Raw genomic sequence first — 16483 nt, 5'->3', positions numbered from 1 at the left:
GTAAAGGGTTTGTGGTCAGATCAGAACACTGTGCAAAACCTGGAGGCAGATGAACACAGAAAGGCAGGAAGGAAATCTGAAGGAGGAAGCAAAAATTCAATCTGCATGCACTTAGGCTACATCATGAACCACTACTGGCAAGAGGCATGAAGCCCTCTCTACTCTAGCCAATGGATGTGGTGCGTTACAGGGAGACCAGCAGCTCAGAAGGTCCCACTGCACAGAAGAAAACATCATTAGCCAAAAAAACAGATGACATCTAGAGCATGAAGGCAACTAGAAACAACTCAGTTCATGAGCCCTGCTGGCTTTCCTGTTTTCTTCCTCCCCCTCACAAAAACGAAATCATACACTAGAGCAGGAGGGAGCCTTGCAAGTCCTGCCTGGCACTGCAGACAAACATAAGGATGTGTTTCAAGCAGAGATGCTGGAGAACTATCTACTGAAAGAGAGATGGAGCCTGGCAGCCCAAAAGGCAGGAAATACAGCATTACCAGTGCAGCATCCTTGCAGACCATCACGCACCCAAACAGCTCAGGCCTCACAGAGGCCAGGAGGGCTCAGAAGGCATCTCATCCACCAGCTGACCTGATGTTGTAAAGTCATCAAAACAAGGTACAGGCACATATGGAACCATCTAGCAGAACAGCAGCAGCAATGGATAGGGAGCAAGTCTCCTCCCTGTGAAAACAATACCATCAGGGAGTATTCAAAGATGAGATGCTTCAAAGATGAGAATACTTGGAAGATTGAGTCTTAACAACTCATCAAAAGGCTGGTGATAAGGAGTGATAACTTTCAAACAGGTCTTACCTGCTACATGCCTGGGCCAAGCAACAGAAGGTTGCTCTGGGCACTTGTAGCAGACATCAGCAGGGTGCAAATCATTAAAGCATGTACTCAGGTCCTCCCTTTGATAAAGAGCCAGTTCAGCAGCCCAAACATGCAGCCATCAGGTGTTATTGCCCAGTGCACAATTCACAAAACAGGCTACTGAGGTGATTTCTTAGGATCTTACTCTAAGCAGCTATGGGGTACGGAGCTCCAGGGCACGGAGCCTGGATGTTTTACCATCAGCTACTAAACTGATGCAGACACGCACAGATGAAGAAGAATGTGGTTGGGATCCTCAAACAGAAGGATTCCTTGGTCAGCCCAGCTTTCCCCTTTGCCTCATGGGGAAAGGGAGAAGTGTGGACATTTAGTAGTAACTAGGAGCTATGTACTAAGTCCTGCACAAATCTAGGATGAAGAGACTGCTCCTAACTTAAACAGAAAACATATACGGAGAATATTAGCAGTCCTTTATATAATGCTGTGTTAGGTTGAGGTTTTTAGCCAAAACTGAGCCAAAAAGAAATGCCAAGGGAAATAGAGTACAGGAAGTGAGTACAGGTGAAAGGTGGTAAAAGGAATCAACTTTCACCTGCACAGCTTCAACTGACCACAGACCACAATTAAACTCTTTTTTTGTGATAACAAAATAAAAAAAAAAGTAGATTAAAGTTTGAGTCTACCTACAGTTTGGGTGTTAATTAGGTATATTTACATGCTGCAAAAGTAATGATGTGGCTTATTAGTGTTTATCTTATTAGTAGTATTTGCTTATTATTAGTGATAATATAAGATGGACTCTGTGCTGGAACAGTGCTCTTCTGGCTCTGAATCTGAGTCCAGACTGAGCCTCCAGCTGCAGGATTAATGAAACCGTTGCTACCTCACAATTTAAATCTTGCCAAGCTTCAGATGGTATGTCTCGAAGACTGGCTACCTAGCGTTTCACATCTTCTAATAATTTCATTAATAAGACTCTCTCCCTTCTTTTAGGCTTCTGAAATTATGCATTTATATCTTTTTTTCACGTAGTATTTGTATGATATTATGATTATGTTGTGTCATTAGATTTCATAATTCATGCTTTCAGTGAGGCTCTTTAAAAATGAGATAATCAAAATACTTTGGCTTTTGTTAGAACTACCTCTTTGAATTCTTTTGGTCCCCTGAACATGTTGAAGGATTAACAGAGTGCTGGAGTTTCTTTACAGAATATTTGCCTCGCTCTTAGGTATTCTGTATTAAACAGTGATCCCCGCTCAAAGGGGTTATATACACCTGGAAAGTCTAATCCTCTATAGACGATAGAAAGGAAAAAGAAGTCTGAAGCTGTAATTCTCTCTGGTTTCAGTTCTCTCTTTCCCCAAGATGCCAGCAGGCATTTCAGAACAGAGAAAGCCTCCATTATTCTAACTTTTGCTACCTTATTTACTTACTTACGGTCTGCTGGGTAAGTAATTATTACCAAAATTAACTTAATTACTTAGTAAGTAATTAAATGATTTTGATGCAGAGGAATCCATTTTCCTTCATTAGGAAGTAACTTTGCCGCAAAAAACTTCTTACCTTTCTGAAGTACTTTCATAAACAATTAGACCAACCTATTTGGTCTGAAAAGCACTAAAAACCAACACAAAGCCCCTTTCCATGTTAATAGCTGCATCTCTCAAAACTGACCAAGTGAAAACAGCAGTATTAACCAAACGTTACTTAAGAGAAAAAAAAAAAAAAGAAAGAAAGAAAGAAAGAGAAGCAGAAGGTATTTCGGTTCAAAGGTTAACTTGTTCCAGAGCATTATAGGCATCAGTTTACAGGAACTTATAATCCAAACATCTCCAGAACCACTAGTAAGGACAGAAGGTAGCATTCAGTATTAAGAAGCCAATCAGATATGTTAGACCTTTTTTTTTTATTTTATTTTATTTTATCCTTTATAGAAAAGGCCCAAACTCACTCCTGTTGTTTAAAGGAAGCACCCACTTTCGATTTTCAGTATCTACAATCTCTTCAGTATTTCTACCAAACAGCGTGTCTGCCTGCATGCAGGTCTTCTAATTCTTGTAATATGTTTCTAGAAGCTGTGGTCTTGCTGATATTCGCTCCCAGTTAAGTTAAAGGAATTATGAAATTAAACCTATGTATGTATGCACTCTTACAAAAGAAATGTAAAATAGTTCTGCTGTTTTACATAAATTACTGCTGTTAACCTTGGGGCAGGCCTTTAATGTTGTCACAGGTATTTTCAACTGCAACTGTGGCTCTCTAGTGACAGTTAAAAGCAGTCAAACAACAGGTGCTCTTAAAAAAAAAAAAAAAAAAAAACTAAAATCAAATTCAATAGCAAGATGAAAAATGCAAATTGTGGATTTATTTCCTCAGATATCTTGCAACTACCTGCGTTAGGTCTGCAAGCAAAGCAACCATGTACTCGGCATAACGTGGCACAGCGCTGTGCCGGGGTCAGGATGAAACCATCGGTACCTCTCAGCAGGGAAAGCCACTAAATAAACATAAGGGGTGCCTGCAGCTTACTAGTTGGCATCCACAGCAGAATAAGCACATGGTAATTAAGCAGAAGCAATGGGTAACCAGTAATCCACTGCTTCACGAACTAAACAATAATTTGCTTAATTAATAAATTATTTCAACAATGATGCCTGACCATCACAAGCAAAACTATTTGAAGCAGGCGCTTCTCTAGCATTGCGCTCCAGGGAGGGGGAAGGCGGCCAGGTGCTCCTGTGGCCACACCAGCACTTAGAGGGAACCATAACGGAGTCTTCCCAGGACTGCTTCAGTTTTGAGGAGATTTTTGCCTTGCGCTCCAGGATTGCCACCCCCAGAAGGGCTTGCAGTGCTTCAGCAAGCCCTGCCACAGGGCTGGGGAAAATGCAATGTTTTCTCTGGTTTCCATCTCCAAGTCTTAACGCAGCCACCACAGACAGCCTTCAGTGGGCCAGATTTTAAACTTCTTAGGACAAAGAACATGTCCTTTTTATTGCTTGTTACACATTGGGCCCATACTAACAATAACTAGTAACATGTTGCTTCACAAATACAATGATTTTCTGTAATAGCTTACTATTTTCCTAAGACACTCTGTAAAGTTATTTCAACAAATAAGTACTAATGGTGATTATGAATGGGAAAAAAGTACTATTTATCTCTACCCTTTTACAAGATTTACTTATAAGACCCTATTTAGGAAGTTTGCAAGAACTATGCAAGGCAAGGAAAATGAAACGCAGAAACAGATAGGAAAACTGATATATGGCTAGCAAAGACTAAAAAACTTTAACTACAATTTAGTAGGGAAGTCTTGCAAAACCTAGGAATATCATTCTCCTACACAAGTAATTGTAGTATTGCTTCAGTTACACTTGTTTTAGATTTCAAAATAGCATTACTTTCAGTTACCCTCATTTGTTTGTGTTTTTTAAGTACACAATGATAATGGATTATACGTTTATTACTCACAGAGAGCGACTGAGATTTTTCAAACCAATGGAAGTAATCATTGCCCGTTCTGAAAAATGGAAGCCATTCTATTTTACTCGAAGATGTGACAAAATCTCTATTGCCCTCAGAAAGACCACTCTTTCTAATCCCTATCCTCTCTAATCTGAAGATGCTTATTAATTTAGTTTCAAAAACCACCAATAGCCTAAGCAAACTGAGCCCTTTTAAACTGAACTTAGTTAAAATCTGAGCACGTGTGAACACTGGGAAACACTGCCCAGCTACTGATCACTAGCTTTGCACATTTATATCCAAGCAATTCAAAACTGAATTGCCTTTCACTACGAATTCCGACTAGAGACTTATTTCTGTCTGTGTTTGTGTTAATGTGAACATTACCAGGTCACAAGTGCACAAGCAACACACCAAATGCTATTAGCTATTTATCCTGTTACAAGAATTATGTTTAAATACCTCAATGCTATTTCTAAGCCGCACTTAATAACACGGCAAGATACCAGTTGAACATTCTACATTGGGACAAAAATCTTATATCCCTGATAAATTCTTGCGAGGAATTACTTCAACAAAAGAGTATTATATTCTAGAACACATTATAGGTCCTTGAAAAACAGATTAACTGGTATTTTACTGACACATCCTGTTTTACACTTTACCATATGATACTTAACCAGCAACATAGCTGTGCTGTTGCAATCTATAAGCAAAAACTATACATACATATAAACTAACCATAATTCAGGTTGTAAATAAATTAGTTTAAAAAAAAAAAAAAAAAAAAAAAAAGTAAATGAACAATTTTATGCTGCTTTAGGAAGCAGGTCATTAAAAGTATGGTGAGGGGCTTGAGAAAATAATTGTTCAGTGGTATTTGTAATTGTGATGATTAAACCAAGCTGGTAAGGTGAAATATGAAGAGAGGGGATTTTTTTTTTCCTCCTCCACCTCCAGCAGTGATATTTTGATCCAAATAGAAAATAAGTCAGATGACCAGGTAAAATGTTACCAGTAAAAAAAAACCTATCAGCTCCAGCAGGAATTAGCAAAGACTTGTCCTGAAAGAATAGTTTAAATTAGGTTCAAGTACCTGCAAAAAAACATTAGCTTGACACATTGTCTTGCCACAGGAACCTGAAGCTTTCCGCCTCTCGCACACCTCTGGTATCTCACACTGCTATCCAGCACCCAAGTCTCACGTTTTTCATTTGTACACAACTGCTGCGTGAACATCTTTTGCTAAGTAGCTCTCAGACAGCAATTTAAGATGACATACTACACAAACCGCCACTGTTTGGCTTGAGAAACTATTTGTATTAAGGAATTAAACACGCTTCCTTGAGAGCTGATGAGGCTGATGTTATTGAAAGCAACATGAAGGCAATCTCTCGACTTGCTCGGTCTTCTATCAGTAAATAATCAGACGCTGCAAATGGAAACGCATATAATGAAATGTCACGCTGCGATAAGGAGTTATCGGAGCAGAATTATTATCACGTAACCTTCATATGGCATTTACTTACAGTCCTAGGTGAGAGCCCAAGGAACAGGCAATTTCTTACTTTTTAGAAGAAGCAATGAGATCTTGGCTCAAAAGTCAAGACACAGAGAATACAGTCAGCCACGGAACACGAGTATATCTCCACGCTTCAGCTCCCCTTCTATAAAACACGAAGTATTTCCTTTTGCTAAGATTATAGTCTCTGAAGAGCAAGGTCTATTTCTTGCTATGAAGTAGACAGCCACCCATTCAAAGTGACTTCGTCTGCAATAAACATCCTAAAAACATGCAGTCATATTAATAATTTTCATTACCATTTCTGCTTCATTAAACTATCTTTTAAAGAATAACCATAAATAGAACTTTGCATGGATCCTTACAATAAAGAGCACAAGACTGTACGAAATGCAGAAACAGGGCGTCCCTCTGATGGCTAACCCAGGCTAGGGTCCATAAAGGTGAAATGCCCCAAAAGCTGAAATTTTTTGTCAAGAGAGTGATCATAAGATTGTCTAATCCCCTTCCTACATATTGGGCAGCAGAGTTCTGGAAATAATCTATTTCAAATGGAAAAAAACACATAGGGAAAAAAATTGTTGTAGGATTAAGGATATCAGACAAATCAAACTGGAAGGTTTTTGGTCAGTGAATTGAAAAAAAAGTTTATTTTTGCTGGTAGGCAGTTTAATAAAAGCAAAATACAGATTCTCACATGGACTGAGTATCTTTTATAACACCCACGTGGGAAGGGGACACAATACCTCTTTATCTTTTCTATGTCCACTATATTTTTTTCCTCAAAGCATGTGGTAGCTCATCTCAGCCCACAACAAATCCCCAAATCAGCTGCAACCAAGGGTCACTGGATACCTGTTGCTATTATAGGAAAAAACAGCATGTGAACCATACCTTGCCTAACCCGTAAGGCTGCTGGGTACTCCTGACTCCTCACACTTTATCTTTCTGATGCTGTCTTGTCTCACTTTGTAGCTATTATTAAATATTGATGGTGTTAGAGACAGAGAGGAGAGAGAGAGAACAGGAATAACTCTGTAACTCTATGTCTATAGCACTTGCTCGAGTGAAGGATGCACACTAATCTTCTGCTCCAGGCAACAACATCATTTTGGGAACAGTGCCTACATCCAGACCAAAGATTGGCAGGTAGTATTTCCTCAAAAAAAAAAAAAATTAATCTTTTATTTAATCTGAACGACTTGCAAAATTTGACCTGAATTCATTAATAGTTTTCATTGACTATACTTACATTTTTCAATGAGTTCAATATCGGCCAACCCCCTTTGCTTCCCTCCCCCAGAAACTCGCTCGTCACATTCTGATGGTTTAGATTCGCGAATGCCAGAGGAGTGCTGTGCACTCGTTTGTTACTATGAATCAAGCCTCAGATCAGACAGACAGCAGGAAAATTCCCAAGCACAAGCTGCGTGATAATCACCTAATGCAGCAGCTGGCAAAGTTTCTAAAGTGACTCGTCAAAGTTTTTAGAGATGCGGCCAACCAGGATCTACAGAACAAAGGTTGACTTCTGACAACCAGGGGCCAAAGACAGGAAGCAAATTAGGAACACTTTCATCTTTGCCCCCGGTTTGTAAAGCATGTGCGATCGGCCTCCCGATGAAGACACAGGAACTCGGTGAACACAGGCTGCGCACTTGAATTTTGGGCAGCAGGGTGATCTCATGAAAACCTCCTGCAGGTTTCAGAGAGCAAGAAACGCAGGACGTGCCCTAGGACTGAAGCAGGAGAGTAACCCCTGTTTAGCAAAGGGCTTAAACGTCACATGGCTTTAAGCCTATGCTTAAACACATGGTGAGGTGCTTTAGTGAATCAGTGCACTCAGAGTAAATAGAAATAGGAAAAGGTATAGGAATGTAGTTTTGAAGACGTTCATTTAAAACATTTTTTGCCTAAAATAAGCCTAGACAATAGCACAGATGTTTAAGGCTGGTATAACATTATGGGCATACACAGTTTTAGGACTTCCAAAGCATGGACAAAAAGGTGGCCCCGAGCAGTATGACTGGATTATACCAAAATAATCAAAAGTTAGACGCAACTTCACATTTGTGGTTACTTATGTGTATCTGTATAATCCTGTAGTTAAAGTGTTTCTGGAACAGGCTTCGGGCTGTAAAATGTCAAAACTACTATTATCATAAGTAAATAGAGCAGTGCTGCTCCATTAAGCATGCCTCCAAGAGCAAAGCTGCAAAAATAATTTTGGTGTAACTTTTAAAGCTATTCTTTAGTGAGTGGCTCCAAGGAATTTATTTCTTTGTAGAAATCTAAGCTTTAAAAAATTGAGAACCAGCATCACCAAAAAGGAAAGCAGGGGCAGGTAAAGATTATACATCCAGAAAATTTGCACAGCTTTTTGAGAAAAGGGTTGAGATTGTTGCCTTTTGAACAAAACAATTTTATTAAAATGAAAAGACTGCTGAAAGAATACTCAGCTTCCAGAAAAACCGCTGCAGGTGCACAGGGCCCGCACAATAAACTGAAGAGTTATGAAAGGAATTCATAATGCGAGTTCCTCTTAAGCTGTATTAGGGAACCCTAAATTGCTATATTCCTGCTGACAAAACAGCCGAGAGAGGGCAAATACCCGTGGGAAGTTAGCCAGTTTCCTGCTTTGCAAGACAGCCTTGGAAACAGAACTGTATGTGTTTCAACTCATACCAAGCCTCCACCGGCTTGGTACTCTGCGTATAGCTGTGTATATATATGTGTGTGTGTATATATATGTATATATATTCAAAGGAAAAAATATTACCATACAAACCATTAATCAACCAGCAGCCAGCAAAGGGGGACTATTCTGATTTTGCAGGACAGTCCTACGTCCCCAACAGGGCTCCGTTTGATTCTGGGTTCAGTAGATTTAGGCTATATAGTGCTTGTGCACTAGTGCTTAGGCACTCCAGTACCTAAGCTTCCCCCCACCCCAAACCTCTCTTAATCCATAAATACTAGGGTAGTATAGCTCCATGCATACAAGTCTCTACTTTTACCCTCCTGAGGTCATCTGAATTCTGAGTTCCTACAGTGAATCCATATTAAAAATCAATAGCAAACACGCACCTACTTTCATCCAATACAGAATGTCTGCTATTTTCCTTACAAACCACACTTATCTGATTTACAGACTGATTGCACTGATGAGCAAAAATCCAAAACTAAAGCATAAGCACCTCCTCAGTGCCCTTACTGTAAATGTTTATGTCAAGCTTCAGGTACAGAACAGAGTCCACTGAACAGACATGCAAGCTATGATGATTTTCTAGAGACTTAAGCTCCTGCTTTCCACAGACTTCATAGCCACAGCATTCAAAGCCTAGAGGTTCAGTTTTAGAACCACCCATTTTTACTTTAAGTTATGCACAAAGCACAGTTCCATCACATCACATAAAATAAAATCATCTTTTTCCATAGCATGTAACGCACATTACCATTTAAGCTGGATAAGTTAACTGTGATGGCACAGTTTGGAGACACAGATGTAAATGCTTGTTATTTTCTATGTCTCTTGTCACAGCAAGGCTTCTGACATTTTTAACTTTCTTGTTTATCAGCACTTTTGATAATCCAGCATGTCTTTAAGTATATCAAGTCAGTCAAGCACATCTCAGGAATGGTGCAAGGAAACTCTGCATCAGTAAAGCAACCTCATTTTTACTGGAGCATAACAGAATCTAGAATCACATAAAAACTTTGTTCCCTTGTAGGAAAGAAGTAAGTCCCTGAATGAAATAAATGACTTTGAATTAGAGTTCAAGAATGTCCAAAAGATCAGGTAAAGCCTACTGCTTTTCACTGGATAAAATCTCTTACCTTAAGCTCATGGGTAGCTTTTACTATATGCCATTTAACCAAGAACGTAAGTAAGAATGGTCTTGGAAGGGGAAAAATCTCAGAGAAGACCTCATGTTCAAATTTGATTGGTTAGCTGAGTGTTGGTGCTCAGCACATACAGCTGAATTACCATCCCTAGAAACTTTCAAAATGATTAAACTTGTAGCTGTGACTCTGGTGTTTAAGTTTCACATCTGTAAGAAAATATAAAACTGACAGATAGGAAATTTGTTCTTTTTCTTTTAATTTAGAAATGGAATTTTACATCCTATATAAATTCTTAAGGTTTTGATTGTTTAAAAAAAATTTTTTTGAATAATTTTGACTAGAGTTCTATTATACTCAAGTAGTAAGATAAAGTTTAAGTATTACATTTTCTGAAAATTAAAACTCTGGTGGAGGCAGGAGGGTAGCATCCACATTCCATTAACCTCAGAGGACAACCAGCTAGCAAGTTTCGACAATCCCCAAGGTGTCCTACTCAAGGTGCCAGATATGCCTTGCAGAATTACTGAAGAGCAATCAGAAAGTGTATCTGGGTGCCCCTTGCAAACATTTGACTTTGAAACATGAAACACTACTATCTGAAGGAAATATACAGTGCAGGTTGTTTCATGGGAGAGTGGAAATCAAATAGGAGCCTTGGGAAACCCACAAAGCAATTTTGATATGGTCTTGCTCGAGGAGTCTAACATAGTTCAGATTCATTTTGAGCACAAACCAATTGCCTAAACACAGATGTCTACTGTCTTTCGTGGTGCCTTAGCATAGCCTGTGTGACGTTCAGCAGCTGGCCTAGAAGGACATCCTTTCCCATAGATACTACTAATTGATCATCAAAGTGTTCCTTCTTCTGTCATCATTAATTTAAAAATATATTTTAAAAAGCTTAATTTTTATATTTTTGGATTACAAAGTCACAATAAATGTTTGCATCCTTATTACAGCTTGCTTTCTTATTTTGGCCAGATTATTCTACAAAGAGCGCAGCCAGATCTGCCGATAAAAATGTAGCCTCTAAGCAATGACTTGCTTATAATCCTGCCACACTCCGGCACTCAACTGGGGAAAATGTGAGCGTAAAACAAGAACAGAGAAGTTGCAGAAGTGTTGGTGCAAAAAGGAGCTGTTGATCCGTAAGACAAAACATACATAAATGGTTTCTCCCAGGCTGAGCAGCAGTAGCTTCTGCTGCATAAACTTAACACAAAATCATATATTTCAACTCGTCTTACCATCTAGCTAACGTAGACCAACTTGACATACAAAGTTACCTTTAAGCCACATGATCTCTCCCAGCCTGTGTTGTAAGGAAATTCCTGAATTATTTAGAGGCTGGAGCACATTCACCAACATCAAACATCATTAACATTGATCTTTCCAGCATGGTGTTTGGCACTAAGCATATATAAGCATCAGAGTATCCTTCACCTTTTTTTTTCCACTTACAGAGGCTGAGTCTTGCAGAAGAGTGCACACTTAGGTGGGATAACTCAAGGTGTAGATACTGCTCCACCTCCTATCTCCCTCATTCAAAAGAAGGCTGGCAACAAGTTTTTCTTTCACACTTAATTCAGGCTACCAAAGTAGTGGCCTTGGCCAATCCAGGAGGTGCCACATTTATGTAGGAAATATGGCTGGCAGTGGAGAATGTTCAAAATACCTTCTATTTCCTTAGTTTCCTTAGTTTTCCTCTGTTCTGAAAAAATATCCAGCATGTCCCACACGTTATTTTGTCCAGAGAGGTCAGAGAATAGAGAAGAAAAAGATCTCACAATGGTTATCACATACAGAAATTTCACCCCTGATATTTTGTCCTGTGGATGGACATTGTTTCCCACATGGATTCCCAGTGATTTTTCTGGGATTCCAGGTTCAGTCTACAACAAAGCACTAAAGCTCTCAAGCATAAAATAGTAGAAATTAGGTTTAAGATCATTATAGTTTTTCAACATTTTTTGGCCATTCTCATCTACCCTAAGGTCTTACCTGTCTGAACACAAACAGGTTGTATGATTTTAAGGGATAATGTTACATTGTTGGCCACTACTTAACGAATCCAGTACTGATACATTTGGGGGCAATTAACTAAACTTTGGGGTTTTTCCAGTATGAACTATGATCAATAAAGAGAAATTTTCCAGTTTCTTCCACCTAAACACCTATGATTCTGTACTATATACTTCACTACACTCTGAAGAGCTTAAAACTCCATTGAAAACCCTTGAAAAACATTTCCTTATATCAGAAGCTGCAGCTGGTGATCAGAAATAGATGCCACTAGGTACATCGCCACACATGACCCAGGTCCCAGCCCCGCGTGGAGCAGGTCATGGGAACCACCAAATCACCAAAACTCAGACCCTGACACACACTTTCTATTTACACATCGACAAACATCAAGTAACACAGTGCAGGGCTCATCAGGGGAAAACACTGGGTGAAAATACTTTGGCAGGTCAGGTCTGCACATCTCTGGGTCCTGCTGGTGCCACCAGCCCCCACCCCCACCCCCACCCCCCCCCCCCCCCACAGGCCAAGGGGACGGGTGATCCTGGCCTTCAGCGTGCTGAGCAGGAAGCTCCTTCCCATCCTGCCTGCCCCAAATCGCACAAGGAATGAGAAATCAGAGACACAGGATCATTTGGGGCAGCAAGAGCCAAATCGCCTTAGTCACCTGGAGCTTTGCCACTAGCCACAGGAGCTGCCCGGGGGCACCAGCAGCGGGGATGCTGACGAACCGAAGTTTCCCTGACGATCCCCCCCGGCCATCTTACCTTGACGAAGAGGGAGATGTCATGTTCCTGCTTCTCCTCCTCCTCCTCCTGCTCCTGGGCAGCTGGCGAGCCTGCCTCATCCTCCTCATCCTCGGCAGGGCCCCGCAGGCCGTTCAGGCTCAGGCCCTCAGCACCCGGCAACCCGTCAGGCCGCCCCACCACTGCCGCTGCGCCCAGGGCTCCATCCTCGCTGTTGGGGCTGCCCACCCCACTGCTGGCCACGGCAGCCCCCACGTCCTCAGGGCTCTGGGGAGCACCTTGTTCCTCTGCCCCCACTGCCTCAGAGTCTGCCCCTGCCGGAGTGGCCTCCTCCACCACCTCCTTGGAGTCGGTCCCCGCCAGGGCGACCGCTCCTGCCGCCACCTCGGGGTCAGTCCCCACAGGGGCCACTGTTTCCTCGCCGGGGTCTGTCCCCACCAGCACCGGGGCGACCTCCTCTGCCGCCTCCTCCATGTCGGTCCCCACCGGGCCGACCTCCTCTGCCACCTCCTCCAGGTCGGTCCCCACCGGGCCGACCTCCTCTGTTGCCTCCTCCGGGTCGGTCCCCACTGCGGCCACTGTTTCCTCCCGCGGGTCGGTCCCCACCGGAGTGACCCCCTTCGCTGCCTCCTCGGGCTCTGTCCCCGCTGGAGCCACTGTTTCCTCCTGAAGGTCTGTTTCCGCTGGGGCAACCTCCTCCGCCGCCACCTCGGGGGCTGTCCCCGCCGGAGTGACCCCCCTCACTGCCGCCTCGAGGTCGGTCCCCACTGCGGCCACTGTTTCCTCCCCGGGGTCGGTCCCCGCCAGGGCGACCTCCCCCGTCGCCTCCTGGGGGTCGGTCCCCGTCGGGGCGACCCCCCTCACCTCTTCCCCAGGGTCGGTCCCAGCCGGATCAGCCGCCCCGGCCGCCTCTTCGGCTGCTGTCCCCGCTGGCGCGGAGCCCTCGGGTGCGTCTCCCTGCCGCCCCGCCGCCTCCCCCCCGGACCGGGCAGCGCCTGCCGCGCCGCCGCCGCCGTCCCGCTGCTCCGCCGCCTCAGCCCGCTGCCCCTCGCCCGGGGGCTCCGCCGCCCCCTCGGGGCGGCCGCCGGCGGGGGCCGCCGCCGCCGCGTCCCGCTCCTGTCCGGCGGCTGCTTCCGCGCTCAGCCGCGGCCCCTCCGCCGCTGGGGGTCCTGCCGCCCCGTCGGGGGCGCCCCCGGGCAGCGCCGCCGCTTCCCCGGGGCCTCCCGGCGGCGGGACGGGGCTGCCGTCGGGCTGCCGCGGGCTCTGCGCCATCCCGGCCGGCGGGGACCGGCGCTGCCGCCGCACCGGGGATCAGCACCGCGCGCCGACGGGGGGGGGGACGGCCGCGCCTGCGCACGGAGGGGGGGGGGGGTGAGTGTGAGGGTGAGTGCGAGTGTGAGTGCGTGTGTGTAGGGCCGGGCGGCGAGCGAAAGGGGGCGGGAGCGCAGGTGCAGGTGCTCCTCCTTCCCGTGGCCGCCCTCCTCCCCGGAGCTCGGCACCCTCGGGAAACGCTTTCCCCACTTGTTCCTGGCGCTGGAGGAGGCGGTGGGAGCACAAAGCACCGCTATTCCTCCTCCTCCTCCTCCTCCTCCTCCTCCTCCTCTCACCTGCCCACCTGGTTTTAGAGGCTGGCTGGGCCCACATGGTAAGCACCTAGTCCCGTGCCTAGCCTGACACCCCAACACCATCCTGGCCCCTTCCTACCCGTGCTTCTCCCACTCTGCCCTTGCAGCCCTCCAGACACCCTGCCTGCCCTCCCCACCAGTCTTGGACCCCCAAGCCCTGAAGGGAATCCAACCTGTGGACAACAGTCCCTGGTTTCCCAGTTCTTCCCAATGAGGCTGTGCAGCAGGGGAGCAGGTTAGGAGCAGGCGAGCAGCGCTCCCCCCTCCATCAACCATCTTGCCCTCATGATGGTTTTCACGGAGTGCAGCGAGTTGCTGAGTCTGTGCTCTGACCAACTTTGATCAGAGGAAGCCATGGGGTCCACGCAACGCTCATCACAGTACATCAGGAAGGAGGCACAGCTCAGTATCCCTGCGCACCGTTTCAGTATTCAGGGTCAAAGCTAAGCCAGTGAGCTGCAGTGCCCACTGGCCACCTCTTACTGCATCCCAGTGCCCATCTAGCTTTGACTATTGTAAGAGTGCCATGCAAGAGCCAAGAGCAGTGGCACCATGCACGCTCAGTCAGAAGCAGAGGTGAGAGGGAGCAGAGTACTCCGGGCCACCTTGCCAACCTGGCCTACTGGCAGGTGCAGCTTGTGGCCACTGAGGAGCTAACAGTTTGCTAGCCACGGCGCAGGGCATACAGCGTAGCTGCAGTCAGAACAAGGTGCAGGGCTCTGCCTCCCTAAATCCAGCTTATGACAGGAACCACAAATAAATACCTCGAGCACCACTGCTCCACTGAAACTGGCAGAGCCCTGACAGTCTTGCACAGTTTCTTAGAAGTACCCATGAACCAAGATTTCATCTCAGTACTACTTAGTATCTGAAACATCTTCCCAAGCAGTCTTTGGACTGCAAATAATACTGTTAGGATGCAGGTGTGTAGTAAGGTAGTGCAAAGGCCTGTATCTATACCAACGAGCATACATCTGTAAGAGGAAACATCGTAACACTGGACAAAAATTAACTAGATCTTCTTTTAAGTATCCTTTCTTCATATATTAACGTGCCAAGTATTGCCTTGCAATATGCCCCTGCAAGAATTTGGAGCTTGCTTTTAAATATATCCAGAAAGCACCTGTGTCTTCTGGGTGAGGCAGCTGCAGATTCATCCCACACACATTTTTCTTTTCCAAATATGAAACACCTTTTCACAGTTTTGGTAATTTCTCTTGTTTATGGAGGCACTGAAGCTCTACAAAAAAAAAAGACAATCTGTAGGTGTGAGAATAATTTTCAGTACAGTTTTGCTGTAGGCAAGCAAAAGTAATTTTCTAGGAAATGCAACCTGCTTATTCCCATTTGCTCCAAAAGTCTAGTGGTGGTAATTTATGTGAAAGGATTACTTATCTCACAGACTCTGCTGCTTGAAAGGAACATCCTCCTAGTTTTCTAGGTGTAGAGGAACCAGTAGATGGGAAAGTTAGCTGACAAGAACGAGGTATAATATTTAAAAATATAAAGTTAAAGTTTTTTTATATAAGTATTTATAAAAACACTTTCATATTTGTGTGTGGAGAGAGAGAGGGCAGATTGTAAACATGAGATTTTGGAATGAGCAGTAAGAGAGAAGATGCAGCCAACAGGAGCTGGGAAATACTATATGATATTTTAGGGCAGATAAAATATTTGCTCTGATAAAAGTAAATCAACAGACAAAAATAATTAAAAAAAAATAGTGCCACAACTATTTTTCATAGAAGTTACACTTGCCCAGAGGTGCTTTGTGAGGGAGACAAAGAGAACGGGGAGATGAAGACTGAAGTCATGGTCAGTCGTGATCAGAAGGTATCTTGAAGGTGTGGGCATTTGGGAACTGAGGTTCAGCATGATCCATCATAAGGCAGTTGTTTCTCTTCTCTTGTAGGAGCACTGTTATCAGAGGAATCAATGCACATCTCAGTCATCTCTATTTCTACATAGACAGTACAGGCTCACTTGTGCTAACCCTTGCTAGCTGAACGCTGGCCACATTCCCCTTGTGCAATACACATCCTCTGTAATTCTACAAAGCTTTCAGATGCGAAAGGAAGCACACCTGAAGACAGCTGTGCAGACAAGTCACTCGCATTGCCACTTTGTATCCTCTGAAGAAGGCTCTGCTGAGGATTTTACCATGGGAATGATCCATGGTAAACAACATCCACAGCACAACAGTGGTGGGAAATTTGCAGGAGAATCCTAGCATAGACATAACTACTGAGGCCAGCCGGCTCTGTTTAGATGACCACTGGGTTTGGTTGTGCCCCCTGAGGAACTCTCTCCTGCTTCCAGTCCCCTTGAACTCAGCTTTGGTAGCTGATGGGCACCACCACTCGAGTTCCCTCTTGCAGCCCCCTGTGGCACAGCTCCCTTGGGCTCAACAGAGGTGG

At 44.3% G+C, this 16483-nt stretch overlaps 1 protein-coding gene across 1 annotated transcript in view; it reads right to left on the bottom strand.

Moving 5' to 3' along the window:
* CLIC6 (chloride intracellular channel 6) overlaps positions 1-13713 on the bottom strand; it is a 29625-nt gene extending 15912 nt beyond the window's left edge. The window contains exon 1 of the mRNA XM_062575971.1: positions 12463-13713. Within this exon, the coding sequence (XP_062431955.1) occupies positions 12463-13713 (1251 nt within the window). The remainder of the gene's footprint in view (positions 1-12462) is intronic.
* Positions 13714-16483: the final 2770 nt, after the last annotated feature.

Source organism: Rhea pennata, chromosome 1, assembly GCF_028389875.1.
Source record: "Rhea pennata isolate bPtePen1 chromosome 1, bPtePen1.pri, whole genome shotgun sequence".
Taxonomy (NCBI): domain Eukaryota; kingdom Metazoa; phylum Chordata; class Aves; order Rheiformes; family Rheidae; genus Rhea; species Rhea pennata.
The sequence above is the reverse complement of the archived record's forward strand: the minus strand, read 5'-3'. Positions and strand labels throughout refer to the sequence as shown.